General features: G+C 41.6%; 2 protein-coding genes across 4 annotated transcripts; one reads left to right on the forward strand and one right to left on the reverse strand.

Annotated features, from left to right (window-relative positions):
* Nucleotides 1-860: 860 nt before the first annotated feature.
* On the reverse strand, nucleotides 861-14344 carry sf3b1 (splicing factor 3b, subunit 1). Of its 3 annotated transcripts, XM_035677123.1 has the most exons (24): nucleotides 14210-14237; nucleotides 13429-13601; nucleotides 13105-13206; nucleotides 12426-12540; nucleotides 9900-9979; nucleotides 9600-9785; nucleotides 8952-9414; nucleotides 8624-8745; nucleotides 8318-8515; nucleotides 8097-8198; nucleotides 7528-7707; nucleotides 7363-7449; nucleotides 6503-6773; nucleotides 6045-6190; nucleotides 5600-5746; nucleotides 5172-5297; nucleotides 4788-5009; nucleotides 4493-4675; nucleotides 4283-4394; nucleotides 4018-4138; nucleotides 3783-3914; nucleotides 2957-3229; nucleotides 2539-2755; nucleotides 861-1501 (listed from the first exon to the last, which is right to left on the reverse strand). In XM_035677123.1, the coding sequence occupies exons 1-24, from the start codon at nucleotides 14235-14237 to the stop codon at nucleotides 1343-1345; spliced, it is 3945 nt and encodes a 1314-aa protein (XP_035533016.1). In that variant the 3' UTR covers nucleotides 861-1342. The 3 variants fall into 3 exon arrangements, with proteins under 3 accessions (XP_035533016.1, XP_035533017.1, XP_035533018.1); XM_035677124.1 differs by lacking the exons at nucleotides 12426-12540; nucleotides 13105-13206; nucleotides 13429-13601; nucleotides 14210-14237 and adding an exon at nucleotides 10330-12190; XM_035677125.1 differs by lacking the exons at nucleotides 861-1501; nucleotides 2539-2755; nucleotides 2957-3229; ... (15 more) ...; nucleotides 9600-9785; nucleotides 9900-9979 and adding an exon at nucleotides 10004-11098 and having other exon boundaries at nucleotides 14210-14344.
* A 2320-nt stretch (nucleotides 14345-16664) lies between these two features.
* On the forward strand, nucleotides 16665-27374 carry coq10b (coenzyme Q10B). Its single transcript, XM_035676364.1, is given in 6 exon segments — nucleotides 16665-16841; nucleotides 20275-20398; nucleotides 20400-20423; nucleotides 22074-22266; nucleotides 23207-23308; nucleotides 23525-27374. Coding segments are annotated over 6 exon segments (714 nt in total). The 5' UTR covers nucleotides 16665-16738; the 3' UTR covers nucleotides 23693-27374.
* The last annotated feature ends 165 nt before the right edge of the window (nucleotides 27375-27539 follow it).

Genomic DNA, 27539 nt, shown 5'->3' on the forward strand with positions numbered 1-27539 from the left:
TATATATATATATATGGGTGTATTATATATACATATTAATAATATTACTATTATATACTGTTATTAACAATACCACATCTTGTAACTACAACTCTCTTTGCACCAATACCTATCCATTTATCTTTTTTATCTTTTCAACGTCAGTAGGTTTATTCTATTGTTGTATTTTATTGTATTTAAATGTACCTGGCTTGCTATGACGCACCCAAATTCCCTTCAGGGATTAATAAAGTCTATTTATCTATTTATTGTTTAAATAGAGGTTAAATACTGGAAAACAGAAATGAATAGCCCAGGACTTTATTTGCCTCAGGGAACTCCACCTGTCTTTATTTGGAACAGGCCTTTAGTTCCTTTTGAACATATCTATTATGAATCCTTCGTTTGATGCTCATGGTTTCTGTAAAATGAACTTAATTGAATTGTGGAGATTCTAACTGATCTAACCATGTGTAGTACGTCCATACTGACATATTTGTGTCGGTGATCCAAGCAGCTTCTTTAGGAGTTTTATACATCAAAGAATTTCTATAAGATCCAGACCAGGCATCAGAATGTGTAGCCACACCAGGCTGATAAAGGAGACCTGCCTCCAATTGGGATCCTGCTTTTACCTAAAGTTTTAAGGTAAAATAAAATAAATGAAGACCCTGGGGAGACCCCAATCTATACAAAATCTGAACTCAAGTTCAATAAAGTGTGCAGAGAGCTAGCAGCAGTTAACAGAATGTTGCACGCAAGTTTACATTTTCACTCCCCTTTGTATGAAAACTGACTACGGCCACTATACCCGCCTGTATAAATGTCCATACTGGGAATGTGGTTCACGCTGTGTGAAGAAAAAAACAGAAACAGGGAAATGGAATTTTATACACAAACATTTTATTTGGTTAAATAAAGCAACAATCTAAGAACAGAGGTGTGAAAGGAGGAGAGGGTGTGTAAAGGGAGCAGCCTGTACAGGCCTATCAGTACACACACACACAGAACATAATCCAAATATTTAAAACATCGTGATGACTGCTCTGAATTCTTCAATCAAGGCTGGGCTAAACTCAGCCATTCCTTACAGGGAACACTCAAAAAGTAAAAATAAAAAAATACATACAGACTCTACAATGTTCCTTCTTTTCTTTCTCCTTATTTTACGCTCATTTTCAATTCAGGGTCAACAGGCGGCATCAAAAAGAGGCTCAACTTTGTTCTGTGTTGGCTTGTTTCGCCCTGGGAGACACCAACAGTTGCTAAATAAAAACCAACTCAGTCCTAGACCAAAGTAAGAGACAACGATGGAGGGTGATAGTTGATGGAGGAGAAAAGTGGAGAGGACATTCATTTGTATTTACAAGACATACTCAAGCTCATAGCGGACGTAAATGTTTTTCTCGTCGTTGTAGACTTGTGGGTAGTGGGCGATGAGGGCGTCTTGGGAGCCGATGTAGATGGAGTTGTAAATCTTCCAGTAGACATCTCTCACCTTCCTGGCCGGATGGAACAGACCCTGGAGAAAGAAGCAATACAATATGAGTTTATTACAGTCAATTACTAATCCAACGCTTTAAGTTGAAGAGTTGACTTTAGTACAGCTCACTGCAGCCGAATCTGGCCACCTGGTAATCAACAGCCAACCTCTTTTTTCAACCTCTTAGTATCGTTATCTTTGTTTTTATAGTTTAAACAGTCAATGGGAGGAACTTCAGAGCTGTGTTATGGTGCTTGCTACTAGAGCCTCAATGATCAGTTAAAAAAAAAAAAAGGTAATAATGAAATATTTTCAGTATCAGATATTCATAATAATATTCAATACGCAAAAATGGCAGAAAACGCTGTTTTAAGCCTCCCTAATATGGAGATTTCCTGCTTTTCTGTTTTATATCATTAAACTGAATATCTTTGGGGTTTGGACTGAAAACAAGATATCCCCATGGGGGATGTCTGAGCTCATTATTTTATACACGTAGCAATTCATTGATTCATCTTTATTATTCATCAATTTGTGTTATTTCCTTTCCTTGATAAACTCTGGACATCAGACTGCAGACAAATCTGTTTCTCCATGACAGTGTGAACGGCACAAACCAGACAGAATCTGATCTTCTCAATTCTGATTCAGCATCACTTTCATATGTGGTCCAAATCAGATACAGGTCTGATTCTTTGCAATGTGACCTCAGTGGGAACAGTCAGAATGCATTGATTTTACATCATTCTAGATAGACATTCGTCCCGTGGATCATCTAAGCTGTCCACACTGGAATCTGATACGGGCCACATTTAAAAAGTAACGTGAACAGCCAGACAAACAAATAAGAATTGAGCGGTCAAGCTTGTAGTGTGAACATAGCCTTTGGTTAAAGGGTTTAGGGTGGAGGTGATGGTATGGTAGTTATCAAACGTTACCAGGATGGGGATGCGATTGGAAAAATAGGGTTGTGGGTGTAGTAAGACATGATAATATGAACCATCATCATGTTTATCATTGTAATTACAATAATAATGATAATGAAATGTTAATCCATTCATGGAGATGGTCCTGACCTGTAAGCAGTACTGCAGCATGCGGCAGGGCCCGATGGCGACCCTCAGCCCCTCCAGGGCACCCATAACAGCCTGGATTACATGAGGCGACGTCTCAAATACGTTGGGCCACACGTAATTGAGCAAGTGGTTGAGGGAGTCTTCACAGCCGAAACCGTAGACGCCCAGAGACATGTGCTGGACCACAGCACTGGCTGTCTGCCTGTGGACCAAGTCTCTGCAGGATGACACAAAAACAGGGTCAAGGCTCAACCGTTCCTGCTTTAACTGACCTGGACATTTTAAATCAGTAGCCATGTGTTTACTTAAGTGCTAAACTTTAACTGACACCAAAAAGTGATTAACTAATGAGCAAAGCTGAGGAATTCAGGGTTTTTGCAATGTCCCTTTGTCATCATTAGTATACAGAAACCCTCACCTGTCCATGAGTGCGTCCTCCAGCAGTGGAGTGACAGCGTAGATGTAGTCTTTGCCCATCTCTCCAATGTACTCAAACAGGAAAGAGAGGGACTTCAGCACGCCGTTCTGCACATTGAGCTCGGGCACGCGGTATTCGTTCATGAGCGCCGGCAGCACTGTGAATGGTGAACAGGTCTCTGCAACGATGGCGATGGCCACAGTGGTGCACACTCTGTTCTGACGCTCCTGTACCTTCAGGTTATTGAGCAGAGTGGCCAGGACGTCATGGGGGCTAAGAGGAAGGGGCGGGGTAAAGGATTAGTTAAGATGGCATTTGCAGAGAACAGTGAAGTTCTTAACTAAGACATGACAGGGTTTCTGCAGGGCTGCACAATTCATCAGTTTGATAAAAGGTCCAATGTGTGACAAACAGCAATATAATAAAGGTAGTAGTTCAGCAGAGATGTCCTGGTCTACAAATGTTGTTCTCTAGATTGAAGAAAACCTGTTTATTGGTATATGGTGTTTATTTAGAATAAATAATATATATAATATAATAATACATTTTTCAGTGAAAATAATTGATTCATTTGCAAAAATAATAATTCCCATGCTAATCGTGAATCATATCGCAGTTGCAATATTTGACAATATAATTGTGTCATATCAATATCATATCATGCAGCCTTTTAATAGTATATACTTTACAATTTAACAACCATTGTATGAATGTATGAAAGTGTGGTGAAAAACCAGAAAGGACTTCATATTTTGCAGCAGTATAAAACAATCATTCCTAATGATTTCTCAATAATTCATTAAATTATCAGGGGATAAAGACTCACCCAATGGCTTTGGCAATGTAACCAAACGTGTTGACAGTAGCTCTGCGAATTGCTTTTTTGTGAGCCTTGAGCAGCTCCAGCAGTTCAAAGCAAATCCTCATCCACTCCCTGGCCGACACATACTCAGCACCCCTAAAATACATGAAATATAACAAGCAGTTAGGATAAGGTACAGGCCTCAAAGACACTGCAATCACATTCCTATAGCTTCAATCTGAGGCTTTGTGCCACTGACCTGTCAGCAATCCTGCCCACCAGATCGATACAGTTCTCCTGCACCTTCTCGTGTCTGTTCTTCAGGATGGGAGTCAAACGAGGAAGCAGGTCTTTGATGGGTGGGGTCATCTTATGCATACCTGCAATGAAAGCAACATGACACTACAGTTATCCACAAGTTTCCTTTTTCTAAATCCCAAAATCTAGAAAATGACCGGCAAGGCAAAACAGGTTAATCATTCAAAATGCAATGACTGTTGATTTAAGTGATGTAGGATACGTACCGATGACATTAACAATGGCCTTGAGTGCTCCCAGAATGCTACCCAACACCTCAGGGTACTCCTCTCCCAGGTACTCATACAGCACCACACCCAAGTGACCCATCAGCTTTTCCTGCAGTGACGGACAAGCAGAACACGCATTAGTTTCTAAAATAAGTTCAAACAGTGTAGGTCTTTGAATCTGTGTGTGCATGTGTCTTTGTAGCGTACCTCTTGGCAGGTCTTCATGACCACAGCTGTACGGGAGATCAGGTCAGCAGCCTGCTGACGGACCTTCGCCGACTTGTTGTTCAGACGCCACAGCACCGTACCACAGATCTGAGGCAGGTAGGGTTTCACGCGCTTCCCGAGGGCATTCACTACTGTGCCGAAACCATTGAGCATCACAGAGTCCTGTAGGGAAAGGAAAAAACATTCTGTAAAGAGGGTTCCTCCTATACTGGAAGATCTTGACTTTGCAAGCTGTTCTTCTACTTATTCTGCTAATGAGTGTCGCTGCTCTCACCTCTGTTGTCTGTTCCTGGAAGGCGTACAGGATACCGTCGATCAGCTGCTCCTCCAGCTTGTGGTCGATGTCAGCTGCGCCCAGGTTGCCCATGATTTTTTCAATAGTCTCCATCACCATCTTTCTGTACTGCTCTGCCTCATCTTTCAGGTCATCAACAATGCGAGAGATGATCTCTGCTGCTCCCACTTTGTTGGCCAACTCCACTGTGGTGTCCACCAACTGTTTGAGGAGAAAGACAGTTCAGAAACGTGTACAGTGTTTGCAAAATAACCTGGAATTTACTTTTTAAAATATATTTTCATGGGGCTTTTTGCCTTTATTGCACATGTAGCCATGGGCCACAGGTTGCTGCAGCAAGGACACCGCTCTGTGTTTGCTAACCTGTCTGTAGTTGCGTCTGTCCAGAGCCATCCTGTGTTGCCAAAAGTGCTTGAAGAAGGGGGGCAGGATCTCGGTCTTAATGTAGTTGGCTTCCACACCATCTGTGCCACAACACTGTTTCACCACCTATGAGACAAAACACAATTACAGGTCAGAGACTGAAACTTGTGCCTGAGAGCATCACCAAGGTGTGTCTTTGGTCCTGTGAATGTAACCAACGGGTGCAGGGTGAGAACAGATAGGACACAGACGCCAGCTCTGCTAATTCTCATGTTGGTGTTGATGTAGCGAACTACTAGCCCTGATGCAACCATGAAGTGGTTGAACAGGCGAGAATGAGTCGCAGGAAGGCAGCTGAGTTTTACAGAAGCACGGTTAAAGCTACAGAAGTTTAACACCTAACATCACTTATTGTGCCCATGCCTTACCTTGAGTACAATCTTTTTCATCTCCTCATCAGGGGACTGGAACTCTCTGATGAGGATCAACATCACCTCTCTGGTGTAGTAGTTTGCATACTCAGCATCCATCAAAGGGATCAGGTAACCAATAGCTTTGAGGAAAGCAGCCAGACCCTGGAGACAAAGGGCAAGAAATGCATTGTGAATACAAGCTCAGCTCATCAATTGTGGCTTGTAGAGCTGAATAATAAATGTATTTGTCTGACGCTGACAGCAGAGTATTAAGAGTCTTTCATCTGACCTCTACTGACAGCAGCAGCCCCTCCAAGGAGACGTTATAGCAAGAAAATATTCACACTATAGCCACATGCAGGCTTAGTGCTGGGTGTTGATCTTGCAATAGTTGGTTGTTTCCTCCAAAAACTTGAGCTTTTGTAAAAGATTTTGTATTGTTTCAAAACGGGCTTCTTACCTTCCCTCTGTGCTGTCTGATACCCTTCCAGAGTGGCTTGAGGACTGAGTCAAAGGACTCTATACCATAGGGTGTAGCAGCTTCAGCGAGGGCAGCTATAGCCAGGGCACTGATGGTCCTCACCTTCTGCTGCTCATCCACCAGACCTGTGGTATCACACAGTCAAAACCAACAGTCAGAGACTGAACAAATTTCATAACAGAAGTTATGAGCCGTGTCTGCAGGTTTTACTGTCAGTTCCAAGCACAATTTAAGCTTTTTAAAGCCGTTTTAGGGTTTAGACTATAGTGACAACTTGAAAATGAAAAGAAAAAAAAAAAAAACACACAAACAATGTCTCTGCATGTCAAAATAAAACCTAAAAGCCTGCAATGAACTTCATTTAGTATTGTTGACAATGATCAACGGTGTAAGTCTACAAAAACCTGCAAACCCCTTTACATGTGACTGTGACTGACCATGTTCGATGATCTCCACCAAGCTGCGAAGGTGGGGCAGAATGGCGCAGCCCATAAGGATGGCAATCTGCTGCACGATCTTGATGCCTGTGTGTCGCGCCTGCCAGGACTTCTTGCTTTTACACACGGCTTTGAGAAAGGGCAGGAGAGAGGGAATGCCGAGAGCAGAGGCCACCACGGCGAAGGCTCGGGCTGTGGTGTTTCTCACATACTCGTCCATGTTGTCGATATCAGGTCTCATTGTGGAGATCATCGTAGCCAAACCAGCGGCCTGGGACGGACGGGAAATGGAAACAAAGGTCAAATATCTGTTATCGCCAGATCTTCATTTACTGACCAGGTCATCATAAAGCGTAAAACATAGCTTTCTAAATCAAATGTTTTAAACAATACACTTTAAACACTTTCCTTGCTGTAATTACATAATGTTTAGTTCATTCCCATGTTTATTTTGCCAACATAAAATGGTCATTAAAATGAAAATTAATACCATTATGAATTAATCCAATCCATTAAGACCAGCCAAAACCATATTTCAGACATAGAAAAAAAAATGTTTTAAGACCCTAGGGTCACCCCAATATTCAGTTAGACTGACACCGTCATCTACCATAACTGTGGCAATGATTAATGTCTATCAAAGCAATAAATGACAAAATTCTGGCAATAGATTGTAACCAACGGGTGCAGATTGAGAACACACGAGGCATAAAGGTCCCGTCTGCTAGCTCTCATGTTGGTATTCATCTAGCGAACGACTAGCCCTGATCTGACCATGGACTGGTCGAACAGGCGAGAATAGTTCGCAGGAAGTAGACTGTTTTAACTTCACAAATTCTGCACAAAGTGTTCCACATTACCTTTGCCAAGTTAGAGATGATTTCTCTGCCCTCAACTCTGGCGTAGTAGTCTTCATCAATCAGCAGGGGCTCAATCACCACCAGGATCTGTGCACAAAACCAACAGGTTAGTTCCCCGAACACAATCCACACAAAATAAGTGCACATCTTCCACACTCAGCCTACCTTGTGTACGTATGGTCGGACCAGGTCATCCAGTTTGTAGAGAATGCGGTCGATCACTTTGACCAGTAAGTGGCGCTCCTGGTCCTCGAGGGTGGGCGACATGAGCAATGGCAGGATCTGGTTGAACAGGGGGCCTGCTCCAAATTCACGAGCCTTATCTGTGATCTGACGCAGAGCGGCCTAGGACAAGAGGAGGGGATCAGTCAGTGAGATGATGACAGACTAGATCTGCTATCAACAGATGTGATGATTTGTCTGTTGCTCCCAGCAGATTATGATCGTATACACTCCAAACTCTACTGAAAGCAGCAGTGTCTCAGAAAAGATTCTTTAGCAAATAAATATTCACACTGCAGTCACATGCAATCTTAGTGCTGGGTGTTGATCTTGCAATAGGTATTGTTTTTGTGCTTTATGCTATTACAAGCCTCCTTGGCTGATTTATGACATGAGAAGAAATGGACTAGAGGAACTTTAGGAAACACTGAAAATTGTGGGCCTTGTGGGATGTTTAAAAGGGGTATTGAAAGTATATGATTGTTCAAAGTAAGGAAATAACGGCGACCAACCTTCCTCATGGGCGGTGTTCCATTTTTAATCTTCAGTAGCAGCTTCATGATCTTCCTTTCTTTCTGCTCCTCAGGGCTCAGCGTGGACTCATCAACCTCCACCTAACGCAAACATACAAGAGCACAAGAACACACGTGTTGAACTTCAGACGGGACAAACACACAGCTGTTGATTTTACAGCTTTTTGCGTATATGTTGTGCGCACAAATGTGATGCTCACCAGCAGTTTGTCAAAATACTGGATGTCATCAGGTTTGAGGAAGGGGAGGTTTCCTGAAGGCTGGTCATTCATCTGTTTTGTAGTGCGGTCCTCCACCTGCATGTGGAAGCCTGTCATGCCTCCAATAGGAGTCGGAGTGGCTGACAGTTTACGGGCCGGAGTGCGGATCGGCACGTAGCCTGCTGGCGGAGGCAAGACCTGTGGAGGAGAAAAGGGTACTGTTCTGTCAGTACTGTGAATGCTTTTAAATAATATTTAGTCAGGCTTTTGCCACTAGAGAATTATGGACAATAAAAGAGCACAGACCTTGTATCCCTCTGGGAACATGGCATCAAGCTCCTCATCTGTGAGAGGCCGGTTCCTCTCATCAATTTCTCTCTCCCACCTCCATGCCTGCAGCTGCTCTGGAGTCATGCTCATCAGGTGACCTGAAGAAAACAGAAGAAGAAACTCATTTCACATCACTTGAGGATTCATGTTAGTAAAACATTGTTGTTTGGATATCCATTAGCTTCTACAAGTTCCTTCTTTTCTTTCTTAGTCTACAGGGCAGGGTGGTGTACATTAAAAGCTGCATATAGTCATGTTAAAAAAGTGATGGGATGAATGCAACAAAAAGTGAAGGCGTATTTACCTGGTGTTGGGGTGGCCATGTTCATGGCTGGTGTTCCTATTGGAGTTTTTCCTGGGGTAAGCAGTGGTGTTGAGGATCCCATCTGACTGGCAGGGGTTTCGTCCCACCGAGACTTCCTCTTACTGGCCCCTGGCGTTGGCGTCTCACCCACCGACTCATCTCCTCTGTCTGTGCGTGGCGTTTCAGCCCAGCCACTCCCGTGTCCGGGGGTCTCCCTTTCTGTCTTTGGGGTTTCGTCCCAGCGGTTCTTGCGTACACTTCCTGTAGCTCCGCCATGGCCTGGCGTGGCGTGGCCAGGTGTGTCCCTGCCAGGGGTGGCGGCGCCGGCAGGTGTGTGACTGGGAGTGGGATCCCACATTCGTGTACTGGGAGTGGCCCCTGGGGTGTCGCTGCCTTTAGGGCGGCCAGGGGTTTCATCCCATCGGCTGTTTGAAGGTGTGTGTGCAGGGGTGTGTCCTGGAGTCTACAAGGGACCAGAAACAAAGAAATGATGTGATTTTAAAAAAAATCAATAATAAAACAATCAACAACACGAGAATAGTTACCAAGTTACATTATACTGAGTAACTGACAATAATATTTTTTTACCCACTGAAAGGTACTTAAGGTACTATCCAGCAGTAACACGCTGAAACTTAAGTGGCTCACCTCAGCAGAGGAGTCCGCCTGGTCCCAGCTGGACATCTTTTTGGGTGTAGCATTAGAGGGGGTTTGGTCAGCTGTCTGGTCCCAGCGACGTTTACGTTTTGCGGCAGCTTGGCTGGCGGCGGACCCGTTGACAGCTTTCAGCTCCCCTGATTTGGCCTTCTCTGCCAGCTGCTGACGAATCTCTCTCTGCATGCAGAAAATGCACAAACGTCAGGATGACACAACTCTATAAAAGGATTAACAACTAACAACTTGAGGAGAAATAGTTTGCAGTCCATGTAAAAGAAAAGCACTGCTTACCTCCTCTTTGGACAGGTTCTGCTCTAACATGACGTCCACGTACGACCTGACTTGCAGCTTGGGGTCCGGCGTTTTGCCCCCTGCGCGAAAGAGCACGAACAAGAACATAGGACACTCATCAGTATACGCTCTAGGGACCCACGTTTTTACAAACACAGCAAGCACAAACACAGCCAGCTAACCCTGACTCTCTTTACCAACAGATTAACTTACGTTCCTGTTTTTACAAACAGCTGATTCACAAAAAGTCCTACTAAATTACATACAAATATACATTTGTCTCTCTTACATACAGTCATATCATTCTAATGAAAAACAAGCAGATACATAGAGAGAAGAGCTGAGGTTGTGGTGTTTTCTTAAAGTGGATTAAGAAGTTATAGCCATCACTGATGCAGGGGTCCTGGGCTGTGCTCTTCAGAATACGTACACTTTCAGTGCCAAGGGTCCTTCTGCAGTCAGACTTCAACCGGCAGAAAAGAAGCCTAGAAAATTTCTCTTTACCATTAGTAACACTTTGGAAAAGGGTTTGAACTCACACACAACAGTATACCACCTGTGTTGCATTGACTTACGGCACTCAAAACAAAGTATCTTCTCGGGGCATAACTATAAAAAATTCATAAGAGACCCTGTGGTCCAGATTCCCACTTATCTATACTAGCATAAGAGTCATGATTTTGAGGCTACATCTAGGAATGACATTACTACATTACAAAAATATGAGTATGTGCTTTGGCATTCAAATATAAAAAATAAGGCAAAAAATTATTATAAATCTAGCCCAACTACATAAATGAGAATATGACATGCCAGAGCTCATAACAGCACTGGTTATTATTCAATCATCATACATTTAGATCTTGACTTCCTTTTCAGGACAAAAGGTAACTGATAAATATAAGGATAAGATATGTAGTCAAATATTTGGGCAGTCATTTTCCATCATGAATGCATGGAGGATTTTATCTAAATTTGTTGGAAATTGATAAGCCAAATAAAAAACTTAAGAGGCTCTTGGGGGTTGAGGTTTGTTGTAGCTGGGCTGCATCTGATTCCCCTCACAGGCCCCAAACAAGCAGCCAGTGGACCCTGACCAAACTGACAAGTGCACAGTTCTCTGTGTTCCCCATAACCTACACAGGATGAGTTGCTGCACCCTTAACAGAGTGCAGTACAGGACTGGCAAAGCAGTACTGCTGTAGGAGAGAAATTAAGGACAGTTAGTATGGGCCTGTGGTATTGCGGTACACAATTTTTCTTGATAACATATTTCTATTTTACAGAGAGAGTTGTAAAATAAAAATATATTTACACAACAACTTTGTACAAAGAGCTCTCTCTACATGCAGGCTTCAGATAAGCCCTACCTAGACCAAACCTGAGACTCTCAGGCCAGTTAAGCTCACTTTGCCAGGGGAACTGACTATGTAATAAAAATGGAAAGATAAGCTAGCTGACTCATAATTATTGCCAATTCCAATGCCATTGCCAAGCACAGGTTTGAATTCTTGCATAAGTAGAAAAATGGTTCATTTGTGATAAGCTAAATAAACTCTAAGGCTAGAAACTATCATCCTCAGGTCTGTAAGAAAAGCTGGTCTCATTCAACAGTAGGTTGAAACTATCTTGCGATGCAGTGTTCCTATGCTGAGGCCCAAGGACCTTGCATATCTATCAACTTTGACAAGCCAACAGAGGTGGTTGAGTTACCACAAGATGCTTAAATTACAGCCCGGACAAAGAGAAACTGGAAAGACAAATGACTGACAAATTCAGTTTATGACTGAATTCTGGGTTGACTATGCCAAAGTAACCCATCATATGTCTCTCCACTGCCTGCCTTGGGATCTAATGCTCTGTTTATTGTCATCAGTTGGTGGGCTCAGCATGGCATAGCACAGGTCACTGGCAGGTAAATTACACCTTCGCTAATATTAAAACTAACACTCTTCATCCTTGTACACTACGACAAGAAGACCCTGCTCTTTCCCATTATACTCTAGGCTAACGCTCACATGGGATTGTTAACCCTTCGACTCACACACAACCCATCTGCGACCCACGTTTGTTAGGTGAATTACCCCTTTGAACACCTAACCACCTCTCCCACTAAAAGACATGGTAACCCTACAATGGCTTTAACTTGATTTTAAAAACGCACACACCAGGATGATAACTTTTCATTTTGCAGAGATCACAACAATATTTCCCCCAACCAAAGTACTCCAGATAAATTATGAGCCCACACGCCATGTGTTGCAAAGTTGAAAGACGATACAAAGGCAGATCATATAATAGGAGAAAAATGTACAATGACACAAAATGTTCTTGGACCACAAAGGATTGACCACAGGGAAGGCATCATGTCTGGGAGGCAAGCTATTGCATTGTGGTCGAAGGGTTTAACAGCAAAACTATGAGTGTGAAACCATTGGTAGTCATGGGGGTCACAAAAACAGTGAACCGTGAAAAGGGGAAGGAAATGGGGACGGTGTAATGAAGACAAAAAAGAGCAAAATTTACCATCTGCGAAAGGGTCGAGACGCTCCGGTGAGATGATCATCTGTCGGCGCCGGGCTTTGTATTCATCTTCCCGCTCTGCGATCTTTTGCGGACGATGCTCTGCAAATGGGTCATACTGAAAAGCAAGATGGGATAAAGAGTGTGAGTGCAGTTCAAAAGCCAAAAAGGCTCTTTGTAAGTTTGTGGAACAACAAAAAAAGAAAGAAACCAAAAACAGGGATCCCATTCTTTAAGGACTCATTTTTCAGGACCTTTCCAGGAGTTCTTCATGACAGTACAGGACAGCACTTGCTCACAAACAGTGTTCAGTGTTTATAAGACACTCCATGTTTCTTGTTTACTAAAACTGTAGACTATTCAGAAAGTAATTTTTTGCTTTCTGAATCGCCTACAGTTTTCCCCCTGACATTACATTAATTTGGCCACAGCTAATAAAGAATACACATTTTCCAGAACAACACAGTATTATTCCAGAATATTTGGTCAACTAAAACCATTTTAATGTGTTTCCATGTCTGGAAAACTAGTGCCCAAATGTATAGGGTTTCCAGGAGACATAGATAGATAGATATAGATAGATATCTACATGGGAACCCTAAAAACGTTTTTTTTTTAATTCTGACTTATTAGAAAACTCAGAATGTATTTGATATTCGCGACAGAATAAATGAACACATACTTGCTCGTCTGACTGAGGAATGGCATTGAGTATTGCCACTGGTGCATGGTACCCTGGCTTCTTCTGTCCCAACAAGCTTGTTGATGAATCCTCTTCATCGTCCTGAGGAAAGAGAGACACAGGAGTCTAGTCAAATCTCACCAAAAAAAAAAAAAATGGCTCCTCTAGCTCATGTGCAACAGGCAAGAGGGGGAGCAGTCAAGCTCCAAAAACAATGTGCACATGCAATGGAATAAAAGGATGAAGCATCTGTAAACTCTGCAACTACCTGGGAGAGAAGAAACAAAAAAACTTTTCTATGCCCTAGGTTTGTTAAATACTTACATCCTCCTGTTCATTGGCAGCAATGGAAGTGACATATCCAGCAAAGCGACTGTCGCTGCCGCCATAGATCTCCTGGTCATAAAAGCCAGTGGAGTCAAGGCCTACTCCCTGCTCTCCTTCTTCCAGCAGGGTAGCCTTCATCCCCTGGATCTCCAGGATCTGGGCCTCGATATCTACCGGGGAATGAAAAAACAAACAAGAGACGATGAGATGTTGCATTATGACCAAACAATCTGACTCCACAGTAAAATAAACAAACTAATTATCGAAGTTTGATTATTTAAACGACACAGAGGCTTAACGAGCACGACGGCGGAGTGACACAAATAGCTCAACAGATCCCTGCGCGTTTGTGTAACGTGTGGTGTTGTTAAATGAAGCTATTGCTAACCATGTTAGCCACATTAGCATTTAAACTCCAATAAATTGTGATAATCTTAAGAGAGTCATACAATAATGCATGCGCAGTAAAACATATTTACAGCACGTCGGTGAATGTGGTGACGAAGTTCTATATACATCTAGAAAACATTTTAATAAGTGCATGACGACGGTAGCTAACTAGCGAGCTAAAACAGCTAGCAACCAGCGCCATTATCTAAGCTGTCCGCGTTGCGTCGTACTATGGCCTGCTGCTTCTAGCGCTTTAAAGCAATACATCCATACTGTAATATGTGCCCCAGACATCGCAGCATAAACTACATAATTTCTTAGCCTGTAAAATTGTGAAAAATAATGTAAAATACAAGCTATTTAGTAGTTATTTTTGCAAAAATGTTACCTTCGTGCGTTTTGGCGATCTTCGCCATTTTGGTGGTGGTTGTCGAGTCTGAAACCGGAAGCGCGTTAATCCACAGTTCCGTCTCTTTCAAGCAGATCTCAGAGCAGTTTACAAAGGACAGGAAGCGTACTGGTAGAAGGAGGTACTGACATAGACATATAGACGCCGCATTGTATTGTATGTCTATGGGTACTGATACCGCAGTGGATAAATACTCCTATAGACCCGTGTGAGTCTCGAACACAACACGTATTAGAGGCAGAATGTATCAAAAGTCTTCATTATGTAGAATGCTCTTTCCAAAGTGAACAACATTACATATATGAGATTATTACTGATGCATTAATATGTAAGATGCATTTTTTTGTGAGTGCTGTTCTACATTGAGCTAATTTGAATTCATTTATATACTGCTGGGTAGTTTCATCTATGACAACGTATCTGACAATGCATCGTTTTTAATAAGGTCATATGTTTTGTATTTAAAATCATAATCTGAAGAGTAACCATAGATGTCAGATAGATATAGTCGAGTAAAAAGTACAATACATTGTAGTGGAGTAAGAATATGAAATGTAAACTCAAATGTTTACTTATAGCTTATTCATGTACTGTAGTTACTACTTCAGTAAATGCACTTTGTACCACTTTTTTTTGCATTTATTTCTATATGTCAATGTTACAAACATAAAACTTACTGTATAAAACAACTACACGATCATCATCCTCATTATTATTATTATTAGAGTTACTTTTATACAGTCCTCAAATAGACTTGATGATGAGTCAATTTTTGATGTTTGTTATTTTTAATAAGCGAAATGGATGCTTCAAATTTAAATTTAGAACACAAAAAATCAGAGCAATAATAAGCTGATCAGTACACACAATAAAATTCAGAATCAACTTTATTGGCCAAGTATGTTGACACATATAAAGAATTTAGCTCCAAATATACTTACATGCAGTGCAAATTTACAGAATGATTCAATTTTAAAAAACACACACATAAAGAAAGAAAACAAGCTCAACAAATATAACCAAACCTAAAGATATATCTTCCTTAAAGACAGGGCTTAGACAATAAAATACAATATAATCTATATACAGGTCATATTGTCACAGCAGTCATATTGTCACAGCAGTACAAAGAATGGTGTAATTAATAGTATGAATAATATGTTATATATATGTTATATGTTGTTACTCCATATAGCCCACAGATGTGTTGTAATATGAATATATGTGATTGTTTCTGATTTAATTTTATGTGTTTATTTGAATTTTGGGGTTTTTTATTCTCTTTTTATTGAGTTATACCAAGGTCCATACAGACAATGTAAACCATCATTATCATAGAGCAGTAGAAACCAAATCTCATCTGGGAAGCAGAGTTATACCAGACTGGAGCAGAGCTGACATTTAAACGACAACACAGAAGCAATTAAGGACCAACAAATTAAATAAACATACTGGTATCAAAATAGCAGGTAAAATACAAAAATGGAAAAAACTTGAAGGAAGTAGAATCAGAGTGATGGGGTGTGCCTTCATGATACTCAAATAAAAAGAAGATAGAAGGTAAAAAACAAAACAAAAAGGGGTAACACAGTCCAACCTTCCCATCTTTTCAAAAACTGCTCCTGTTGCAGTCTAATGGAAAAAGTGATTAATTCCATATTAAATACATCATAAATAATATCAACCCAATTGTTGACTGTAGGAATGTCTGGTTTTCACCACTTTCTGGTTATGGCTTTCCTTCCAGTTGCACTTTGAAATAAATTTCCAGTCTGAGAGGTAACCTTATCTGGTGGCAGTGTGCTTAAATACAGATTTTATGACTTTTCCCTCCTTAAAAAGCATGTTCTCACTATGTGCTATATAAATAAAGTGTTATTATTATTATTATTAGTAGTAGTAGTAGTAATTATATATTATGTAATATTATTATAGTAGTAGTAGTAGTGGTAGTAGTATATAATACAGCATTTGTAGCACATGTCTAGTATTGTATATAGCACAGTAAGTCATCAGTCAACTGTTGCTCTGCTTTCACATACACTCCAAACCAGACCACCTAAAGCAGAATCAACATAACATCAAAGAACGAACTTCTGTACTAACTGTAATACGTATATAATATTTAGCCTAATTAAGCCAAAATAATAGCTTCAAAGATGGCGGGCAACGTTTGAAACAGTTTCAGTGAATGACCACACAGTAGGTGTGTGAATAACGTCACACCGGGCTCCACTGAACTTGAATGTACAAAGTGAACATAGGCCGAAACCTGAGCCAACATCTCGTGACATTCTTGCGTGTGCGCGTTCGTGCACGCGCGAAGCAAAGACGTCAGTAATTTCGGCTGACGAACCGCAAAACTGGCCAGTGAAAACTCTCCCTTGTCATGGGTCCTCCAATGGTAGGCCGGCATTCAGAGAGGGGCGGGACAAACCTGCGGGCACTGATGTCTGTCAACTTGACATTAGTAGGAGAGTGAAGAAGAAATCCGTGAAAGAAAGAACGATGGCGAGAGGTAGTCGGAGCCTGCGGAAAGTAGCTGAGTGCATGAAACAGTTACCTTCTACAGCCACCCGGGAAATACAGACTAGGAACAACGTAAGGTACGGTTTTAGACCTTATATTTCTCGACTAAAGCTGGAAAGTGTAGGAGCAGACGCACCTCTGACAATAACAAATGTTTGCAAAGGCAGCGTTAGTAGCAGAGACATTCTGCTAGAGACTGTTTGGGGTTAAAGCTAACATTAACAAACGTAACTCTTCGTGTACCTTGTTTGGTTTATTAGCCCTATTGGAACACGCGTTGTGTGGCCCGCATATTGTTGTCAGTCAGATAGTATCTTTCTAGAACTTTAGATTCCTTCAACAACATCGTAATTAGTCAGCGGGGCCTGTTGCATCATGTGTCTAATGTATTCCAGGTAGAATATGACACCAGCCAACACTGGTGGAAGTAGCCTAGTGTGCTGATAGAGCCTTCAGAGTGTGTACTAGAAGTGAAAAAAAGTCCTGCCCTTAAAGTTGTAGTAAGTAAAAGTACAGCTGTGTTATCTAGCTGATCAAGCCATTTTTAACTATTTTAGATAATGTTATTGCAATCTATTATTATGCACAATAGTTATAAACTGATAATATAGTTTGTATATCTTTTTTTAACTGTAGATAAATGTAGTGGAGTAGAAAGTACATCATTTACCTCTGAAATGTGAAAGTAAAAGTGAAAGCATCATAAAATGATTAAAAAAAATCCAATAATTGTAGGCCTTAAAATGTCTTAAATACATTTTGAGCCTCTTTAAAATGGCTTCGCTTAATAAAGTTGCATTTTTCATTCTCTCTTAAACGTGTTCTTGGGAAAAAAGTGTCATATTCTAAAGATACAAAACAAAGCTGATATGGAATCAAAACTGATTGTCTTTCATATACAACATTTCATGTTTTAAATTGCATTCATAATGGTCCTAAAGGTCTTAAAACTCTTACATTTAACCTGTTGAAGCATAAGAAACCCTGGGTATAGTAAAGTGTCTCAAAAGTGTACCAATTTACATTCCCCTACTGCAGCTTAACCATGTTAACTTGCCCAGGACCTTCAAGGTTATAAATATAGGCATGTGTAAGGAGAACAGCTGCTGCAAGAGCACGGCGTTATGCAATAGACTTCCATTTTGGTCCGTGGTTTAAAATCCTACAGAGGAACGGGTTTTTATGCCAGCTGACCACCACCATTACTCTAACAACTTGAAAAACAATTGAAATCCAAGTTAGCCTCTGGCACATTGGTTTGGAAGGAGGCAAATTCCTTGGAAGTGTTTCCCAGGAAAAAGAGAGCAAGTTTGCACACAGAATATTCCAAGCACTCATAGTTTTAATTTGGCAACATTTCACCAACAGTTTCCTCACCTTGATTGTTGGAAGATTGCCTTATTAAACTTGTGAGAGCTTGCTCTTTATCCATCACATCCTGGTCTTGTCCAGTTTATCAACCATAATTCTCCATATCTGCACCCATTCACTTACATGGACTTGGCAGTGTGAGGCCAGTACCATGTGTCAGCTGGATCACATTTCAGGTAGTAGTGGGTGGGTTCTCTTTGAAGTGACCAGCGGGCCGGTAATGGACCAGTAATTGAAAGAAGCACACGATGAGCAGCACAGAATAGTTGATGACATTGATATTGTCACATTACATTAAGTGGTGGCATAATGACTGGTTAAATCTAAAGATATGCCCAGAGAGCTTTGTCGGGCTGCCAAACCATGCACTGCCAGGGACATTGTGGTACAGGGTGCCCCAGGTGCTGTGGGTGACAGCCAGGCACAATAGACAAATCAAAGTGTCAGATGTGTCAGTGACAGATGCCTCAGTAGTGTTCAGTGGCAGTACCCTGCAGCCTGCCGATGGGAGCGGTAACACCAGAGTTATATGTTTATAGACCCTGTAGAGGTAACCCATCCAGGGTTAATAGAGTTGGTGTCAAAGAGGATCTGACTTAGGCAGGGGCAGATCTAGAGAAATATTCATGGGGGGTCCAGAGGGTGTCCTGGAGACTTTAAGGGGTGGCAGAAATATCTGCTTATTTAATCACATCACATTATGTTATTTGGCTTGGAAAGCCGAACAATTTGAAGATATTGACATAATTATTGTGGCACATTAGTAAAACACTGATAGAAATATCTAAGGGGTATTAGAGATCAATGAACTCTTTTTTTTAATCACTTAGTCTTAAAATGTGTCTACAACAGAACATAATGGATTATATGGTGACTATATATAATGTTATTTTTTTAAATGTTATCTAAATGATGTTAAATTTGACGCAATTTGACACCCGACTGCCACCTTTAGCTCGCCCCTGGATGCCATGGGCTTCTGATCAGTTAAAGCACAACAGTGGAAAAAGAATAGCAATTGCATAAGTAGTTCCCAGAGGCCCAAGGTGACTTCTTTATGTCTTATCTTTTTGTCAGATCATGTACTATTTTTGCATGAGTAATGCTGCGTAATCACTGTCAAAATAGTCAAATGTAACCAAAAAGCAATTTAAATACCTATGAGCACAAAGGAAACACATTTTGTACGTTTAAAAAAAGACTTGGCGGAGATTTGACTTCCATTTCTGAGTCTTTACAGCAGGCCTCACTGCCTGGCTGTGGTTGAGACGTAAGTGAGTCGAGAGCTATGGAAACGTATGGCATACAAGATTCTGTGTCATCTATATAGTTTATTATTTTTTAAACTGTACTGTAACGTATGGATAATGTTGTTTTCCTTGTGCGACGAGTCCAATGTTATATCATAATTGTTTAGTAATAACTATACATTCTCTTAATCTATTGAAGTAGTAGGGTTGGCTATTTCAGCTCAGCAGTTTTGCAGACGGAATTCATTTTTTTAGTGCTGTACTCATTTATTCGAAGTCATCATAAGATGAGGTTTTTCAGTTGGAGTCAGGCTAAAGTAGTTGCTGTTGAACTATTCCATCTATTTAACTGTTGTAATGCGCTGGAACCCTATCATTCATTCAATCTGCAACAGGCTAAACAGAAAGTACACGTGTATAGCCAATGTAGGCAGGAGGCAGAAAACCAGGCTGAGCAGGCCTAGGTGCGTTAGGGTGGCGTGATTTCTTAGTAATTGAAGTCGGGTGCCCTTGACCTGTGTTCCATTTTGTTTATTGCATCTGTAGGCTGTGACCCCTTTTTACTTGAATGAAAATGTTTGCAGGTGTGGCAGAAGGCTCATTTTCGAGTGTCCTTGCTCCCCACCATAAAGCTTTTCTTGGATTTACAGTCTTATATGCTGTTAGCAGCATGGCTTTCTGTTGATGGACTTCCTGTCCCATTTAGTTTTGTTACATAAACGTAGGCTTGGAAAAACAAGCAATTGAGCATTGTACAATGAAGGGTAACAGAGGAACAAGCGGATTATTGTCGAAACACCCAAACAGATTCAGGTGTACTGGGCCTGCTGTCCCTCGGGGTTCATAGAGCATACGTATTCATTCTTTCCTTCTTGCTGTTTGTTTTGTGACCAGCTATTGTCTCATGTGGGATCCTGATGACTCGCGGGCCTCCCTGCTGGGTGCAGCCTGCGCGGGCGTGCGTCATGTTGCCCGCCGCAGCTTTCTTCAACCTGGTGATTCCCTCTCCAAAGAGAAGGGTACTCGGGAAGACGCATCATTGGGTGAGTCTTCAAGGCGCTTTTAACTTTAAAAAAGGGATTATTGGGCGCCCGGTTAGCTCAGTGGGTAGAGCTGGCGACCCATGTACTGAGGCTGAGTCCTTGCTGCAGCAGCCCAGGGTTCGAATCCGTCCTGCAGCCCTTTGCTGCGTGTCATCCCCTCTCTCTGTCCCCTTTCCTGTCTGTCTCCAGCTGTCTCTATCAAAAAGGCAATAAAAGCCCCCCAAAAAATAAATAAAATGCTTTTGTGTGTAAAACGTTTTTGATACTTGTTGTGTTATTTCATATCATAAATGTGTTTTAGGTTTAATTAGAGCTCACAGTGTTCTTCAGGAGTGTCAAACTCATTTTAGTTCTTTGGCTGCATACAGCACAGTTTGACCTCATGTGGGCCAGACCAGTAACTGTTGCATGATAACGTGAAGAAGTACATTCTGAAAACAGTCACAAAAGTAGTGCAGTTTCAACAATCTGACAGTTTTTCCACGTGCATTATAATCCATAGATCACATGGGAAACTACATTATAGTATTTTACTGTTAGACAAATCAGGAATAATGGTACATGTAAGTACAAATACTAAGTACTATACTATAGATACATGAAAATACTACTTGTGTACTGTACTGTACTTCTACTTTTACTCCCTACATTTTACACAAATATCCATACATTCCATTCTTACATTTTAAAGCAGGCTCATTTGACGCATTTGAGGGGAAATGATACATTTTTATTTTGCATCTTGAACTCCTTCCAAACATCAAGACAGGTGCATATTACGCATGACAGATGTAACATGACCAAAACAACAGAAATGTCCTCAAAGACAGGACGTAGCAGACAAGAGTAGAAGACTGGATCCCATGGGAAGTTTCAGGTAGCTGTTAGAATTGTCCTGTCTGTACTTTTTCCCTTTTACTTGAGTAAAGATGTTGAATCAGTACTTCTACTTAAGTAAAGACAGTACATACTTCATCCACCTCTGCTTCTCTGTCATTTTCACACTTTGCAAAGTCCTCCAGTGGGTCGGATTGGACCCTTTGGCAGGCCAGTTCTAGCCCGTGGGCCACGTGTTTGACAACCCTGTCCAGTGTTAATGATAAAAAAATGTTTACGGCGCATGATCACAGAAGTCTCTATACACCTTACAGAAAGCAGCATACAATAATATACATCTTATTAAAAAGCCTTCCTAAATTCTCCGTACGTGTGAATAACTGATTTGAGCGCTGGTGCCCTATCTGAGGCTCTACATGCATTTGTGTGTGACGCACTAAATGTCCTCCTGCGTCCCATAGAGAGGTCAATATCACTAAACCTGCTTGTATAAATAGACGCAGGCGGCAGCAGTGATAGAGTTATGTAACCGTGGTGTGGGATACTGTCTCTCATTCACTACATGTGGCCTTTTCTTCCTCTTATGTTGCACTCTTTCTGCCTCTCGCTGTCTCTTCCTTCTGTCTCTCCCCTTTCCTCCCCACCCTTTCTCTCTCTGCCCCTCATTGACCTAGTTCAGACTGAACTGGGTTATGAGTCTGTGCGAGCCTTGTTTAGTGTTTGGTGTTATGTCACAGTTGCTGACCTTCATCCACGCTCTGACACGTTTGCACCAATCCTAACCCTCTGTCCTCCCCATCCACGACTCTTCAGGTTTTCCATGCAGGAGATATACGAGGTGGTGGCAGGTGTGGAAAACTACCGCCTCTTTGTTCCCTGGTGTAAGAAGTCTGAAGTGGTGTTCAAGCGAGCTGGATTCTGCAAGGCCAAACTGACTGTGGGATTTCCACCTGTGGTGGAGAACTACACCTCCCTCGTGACTACAGTACGCCCCCACCTGGTCAAGGTAAGGTACTGCCTCCCAGCACATGTTCGCTAAATACAGGGGGCCTCATTTTTATATTATATTAAGAATATTTCAACAACTACTGAAATGTTCAAGTTGATGTGCCATAATATACCAATACAAAACATACAATCTATAAAATCTAGTATTCAAACTCTAGATTCATTCACATTAAGCCATTCGAATTCACTCATTTGTTTTCCCCTGATGAATGAGACACAGCCTATTTGTACATGACTCGTAGGACAGGTCTGGACTTCTTCTGCATTTAGTTCATAAATTTAGTTTATTTCAAAGTCTGAGAAAAATAGTGAATGTCCCTAATACTTGTTCCTACGTGTGGTTCTTGCAAGATGGGTCAGCATTAAGGTTCTTCTATTTGCATTCATTTCACAGATGACAGAGTCAGCTTGTAAAATCAAATTAAGGTCCAGTGTGTACTTTAGGAAGATCTATTGTCGAATGATATACTATTTATAGGTATTTTCATTAGTGTATATATATATATATAATATGAATATAGAACTTATGATTTGTTCCTATATCTACAGAGGAGCGGGTTCCTCTGTCTACGGAGGTCTGCCATGTTGAACTGCCCATGTTTCTACAGTAGCCAGACAGACAAACCAAACACTGGCTGTTGTTTTTTGCTGTCCCAGTAGTTTGTCCTACACACTTACTTTTACTCACTCCCAGGTCGTCACATCCAGAGTGGTGTTCAGTTAGATGCAAACTTCATCTTCAAGGCAAGATGCGACTAAATCCTAAACAAATCCTTCCCCTGTTATTGTCCCTTAAGTCAGTGATTCCAGAGCCAGAGCTGTACATGTACTCTGGTACTTTGAAACAAATCATTTTCAAGGGCATTTATTCATTTATTAGAAATCCATAAAGTTAGTTTTTAATTTGCAATCAATATGTTTTCTATGTTTCTGGTCAGGCTTCCTCTTCAGAGGCGAAACTGTTCAACCACTTGGAGACGGTTTGGCGTTTCAGCCCCGGCCTCCCCGGCTACCCTCGTACCTGCACTGTGGATTTTTCTGTAAGTAGACGCAGTATGCTGACATGCTAAATAAAGACATTTGCTCTGTCTGTGATCACATGTTGGTTTTTCCATGTGTCTGAGCTTGGTGTGTCTGCAGCTGCAAGTGTCATATTTCACATTGGATCAGTTTCAAACCCACACACACACACACACACACACACTGACCAAATTCAGTTGCTAACTTTATCCTCTCCCACCTCCTTCCCCCCTCAGATCTCCTTCGAGTTCCGCTCCCTCCTCCACTCCCAGCTAGCTCACGTCTTCTTTGACGAGGTGGTGAAGCAGATGGTTTCGGCGTTTGAGCGTCGTGCCGCCAACACGTACGGCACAGAGACGGCCATCCCTCGCGAGCTCATGTTCCATGAGGTTCACCACACGTAGTGTCGCCCTCGCTGCACAAATACAGATACACAGACAGACACAAAGCCAATGCCAGAGAGACAAACTAGAGCGTAGAGAGAAAGCAGAGACTACCTGTGTACTTACTGAAAACTGCAGTGCCTTTCTCACAGCAATGACCAAGTTTATCACCCAACAATTTCCCGTCTCATCTTTGTATAACTGATGTGGATCCACCAGCTCATTTTCACCTTGGTGCTAAACGCATGTTTCCATTTCATTTCCATTATCAGAACTTGGAATCTGTGGACTGTTCACAGGTTATGAATGCGTCTCCATGGAAACCATGACCTAGCAGTGCTGCCAGTCATGACTGGTCAAGCGAGTGTGTCATCACATCTGTGAACATAGCTACACTCAGTAGTTAACGCCACTGCTCTAACCACTGCATTGCTACCGCTGGAACAGACGTTAATTCCACAAGCTGCTGCACCTTCCAAAAGCCAGTTCCTATCATTGTTTGTCCCCTTTCCATCAGGGACCAATGGTCAACCATAGGGATGGGACAAATAATGGCAGTACATTGTATATTCTGCTCTGCAAGGGTCAACTCTATTTTTCGCTTCGGTGTGCAGATTTCCCGATGTATAGTAGATGATTGATTTATTTATTGCATATCAGTGTCCAGGTAGCTCATGTACCAAGGCTGAGTTCTTGCTGCAGCGGCCAGTGGCCCTTTGCTGCATGTCATCCCCTCCTTTCTTTCCCCCCTTTCCTGTCACTCTTTGGCTATCACTATGGATTAAAGGCAATAACCCTGTTTTAGCAGGTGCTGCAGAGGCTTAGGTGAAGCTGCTAGATGTTGCGGTGTGGCGATAAAAGATGCAAGACTAAATCTTACATTGTAGTCAGTTTGGATGACATAAAATGTTTATTTTCTCTTAATATAATGTTTTCAAGCGTCATGCAAGAAGTTAGCGTTTCTGTGCAGATTCGGGATTGGAAAACAACTTTGACTTCAGGTGAAGCTCTCTGGTCAGTGGGGACAGTGAGCCGGGAGCTTAGCCAGTTAATTGCTCATCCCAGGTCAACCCCCATTACATGTACAGGTCCATTCGTAATCTCTCATTTACTTGGGTCGCCAGACGCAGGGCATCGCGCTTCCTTCCGACAGCTGACCCACATCTGATGTGAATCTCAGTGGAGAAGGATTATACAGTATTCAGTGAGAGCTTGTCTCACGTGTTATGAATTAGAAAGTGATCCACAGATGGTAATGCCTGCAGAGCACTATCTTAGTCTTCAGGTTCTGCTTGCTACATACTCCTTTTTCAGCAACATAAGATTGTAAAAAGAGTGTAGGGCTGCAACTAACAGTTTTTTCATCACTTATGAATCTGCAGATTATGTTCTTGATGAATCCTAAAGATATTCAATTTAAAGGTGCTTGTTAAAATCACAAACATTCATTCAGGCATTCGTCACTGCTATAGAGAGATCAGTCAGTAACATGGTCTCCCAGTCCCTCCTTCCTGCAGTAAACAGAGAATACACTTCCTGGTATCCAATCAGAGAGAACTCCACAGCAGAATGTCAGTGTGGTGAAGTGGCGAGCAAACTGCAAGAAAGGACAGGAAGTTAGCCACTTTACAGTTTCACCATTACTGTCATATGTGACAAAGGAAAACAGCAAGTCATCACATTTGACAAGCTGGAACCACAGAATGTTTGGCATTTGTGGTTGAAAAATGACTGAAACGATACAGTTAATCAACTGAAATAGTTGCTGATTCCTTTAGATTCAACTAATTGATTATCCGACTAATAGCTGCAGCTCTAGAAACGGTTGGGCATTGGATCCATTGCCCAACAGTGCTGTCAAACCACATTGCCCACAGTTGTGTCAAGAGAGACCACAGGCATTAGTCCCCCCTTACTTGTTCAAACGGTTACTGCAGTGCAACATGCTAATGAGAGTAGCCTGTTCATCATGACACATTTCCTGACCTTTCTGGTTCTTGGTGTACAATGAAAATGAAACCAAGAAACTAACACCATTTCTGAAAACAATAAGGCGTGCCAGGACCAAGCAAAATGCCAGGTCGGGCTAGCAACTCACTTGGCCTGATTTGGTGGTAGAAGTGGTAAAAAGGAATTGAACACGTTTTTTCCGAGCTGATGTTGGAAGTAGCTAAGTAGTGAGCCATCCCGCTTCCCTCACATCTCTGTTGAAAGTTGCACACGCTCAGAACCAAAACTCTATGAGCTAAAGAGCCAGAAAGCATTTCAATATACCTTTTTCCCAGCAGCCAGTTTCACATGAAATAGTAGGGTAAACACAGGTGTTACCAATGATACTAATTAAGGTTCTGATTCTGTGTTTTCCCTACTATTTCATGTCAAAATGGAAAAAGGACTTTTGTTGGGTGGTGTTAGAGGATGTGGGCAAAAAAAAAAGTTTGAGAGCAAGGTGAATAAAACATTGTTTTCAAAGGCACATCAAGTTTCTGAAAGACGATGCAGGAGTGCCGTAACAGGAGCCGACAGCGTCTCACTTGCATGGCAACAAGAAGGGACTATGTTAAAGCAATTTGGATAGGGGCAAGTAAAAATTGACTTTGGGCAGTAGATTGAAGTGAAAAAAACATTGAACCCTGGTCACAAGATAGAAGGTCAGTTATAGCAAAGATGGGTCATTACTTATGCTGCTCGTCCCTCAGGAAGGCAGAGGTTAGAGTGAGGGCAACAGTTCTTTTGTAAGATAATATAAACAGCAATACCTAAGACCAGGATCCAGATAGCATTAAGACCTTGATGATTGACGTATAAATTCATGCAATGTGGCTAATGCACAGTAACTGTGCCCTGTAATATTTGAATGACCCTGTCTCAGCACACACTACCACATACTGTATATTATAAGAATATATTCTAAGAATAAAGGGCAGAGGCAGGTTAGACACTGTCACTGGAATCATGCTTTGGGTTTTCAGTCAGAGGACGTGTAACAATGACTGCAGATAGATGTACTCAGTGTACTGTAAACTATCAGAAATACACACCTTTTTAAGGGTGCTGAACTTTGACTTCACTTTATTTCTCAGTAGGGGACTCTGTCTGTTTTTTCCTCTTTTTTCTTTTCTTTTATGGATTCTTTACGTTACATACGCTATGCTCTCGTCATTATTAAGGGAGCAATGCTGGACATAAGAGTTGCTAAATTATACAGCGAAGTGTGCAATATCAGCAGTGTAAGTGTTATTTTTTAAATGCAGCTATAGCAAACATTATATACCAACTGTCAATACAAGGGCCCAAACTGGCTGGCAAGGCAGAGGCCAGGTCACACACCTTGACCTGGGCTGTCAGTCAGATGCTGTTTCAGTGAGGAATCTGCCGTGCTGAAACCTTCACGCTTCCAACTGTCCAACCCACATCACTCAGAGTGCCTCCTGTCCTACTGGCAGCATATTTATCTTTATTTTTAAACATTATACTCCTTTTATCATATTTATTACTTAGTTTTAAGTGTAAATATTGGTGTAAGAAAGACCTATACACTGCTTTTAAAGAAAAGTGTCTGTTTCATGGGATGGAGAAAGGGCTTGTTCTGTAAATGATGTTTGTGTTGAATGACTTCAGAAAGATGTACCGACTGCATCATTTGTAAACTATTTTTTCTAAAAAATAAAAAAAACCTGACTTGGGTTTTTTTGGGTGTTAATTTCTCAACATGTCTACAGAGTGGTTCATGGTCCCCATTGACCGGACAGAAATAGGGTCATCATGTGAGTGGTAAGAATAGACCTGCCTGAATGAAGCACGGCTGCATTTCAACTGTCGGTCATAAGGTTTGGAAATGTCACTGCTTCAAAGTTTAATTCAACGC

The sequence above is a fragment of the Morone saxatilis genome, unplaced genomic scaffold (assembly GCF_004916995.1).
Source record: "Morone saxatilis isolate NCDOM2014 unplaced genomic scaffold, NCSU_SB_2.0 Contig5, whole genome shotgun sequence".
Classification (NCBI taxonomy): domain Eukaryota; kingdom Metazoa; phylum Chordata; class Actinopteri; family Moronidae; genus Morone; species Morone saxatilis.

Excerpts from the sequence above, each read along its gene's own strand:
- sf3b1 (XM_035677123.1), bottom strand. The coding sequence starts at position 14,237 with ATGGCGAAGATCGCCAAAACGCACGAAG. Across the intron at positions 9,415-9,599 it reads AGGCGGACTCCTCTGCTGAG|ACTCCAGGACACACCCCTGC; the intron begins GTGAGCCACTTA and ends GGTCCCTTGTAG. Across the intron at positions 1,502-2,538 it reads TGCTGCAGTACTGCTTACAG|GGTCTGTTCCATCCGGCCAG; the intron begins GTCAGGACCATC and ends TTCTTTCTCCAG.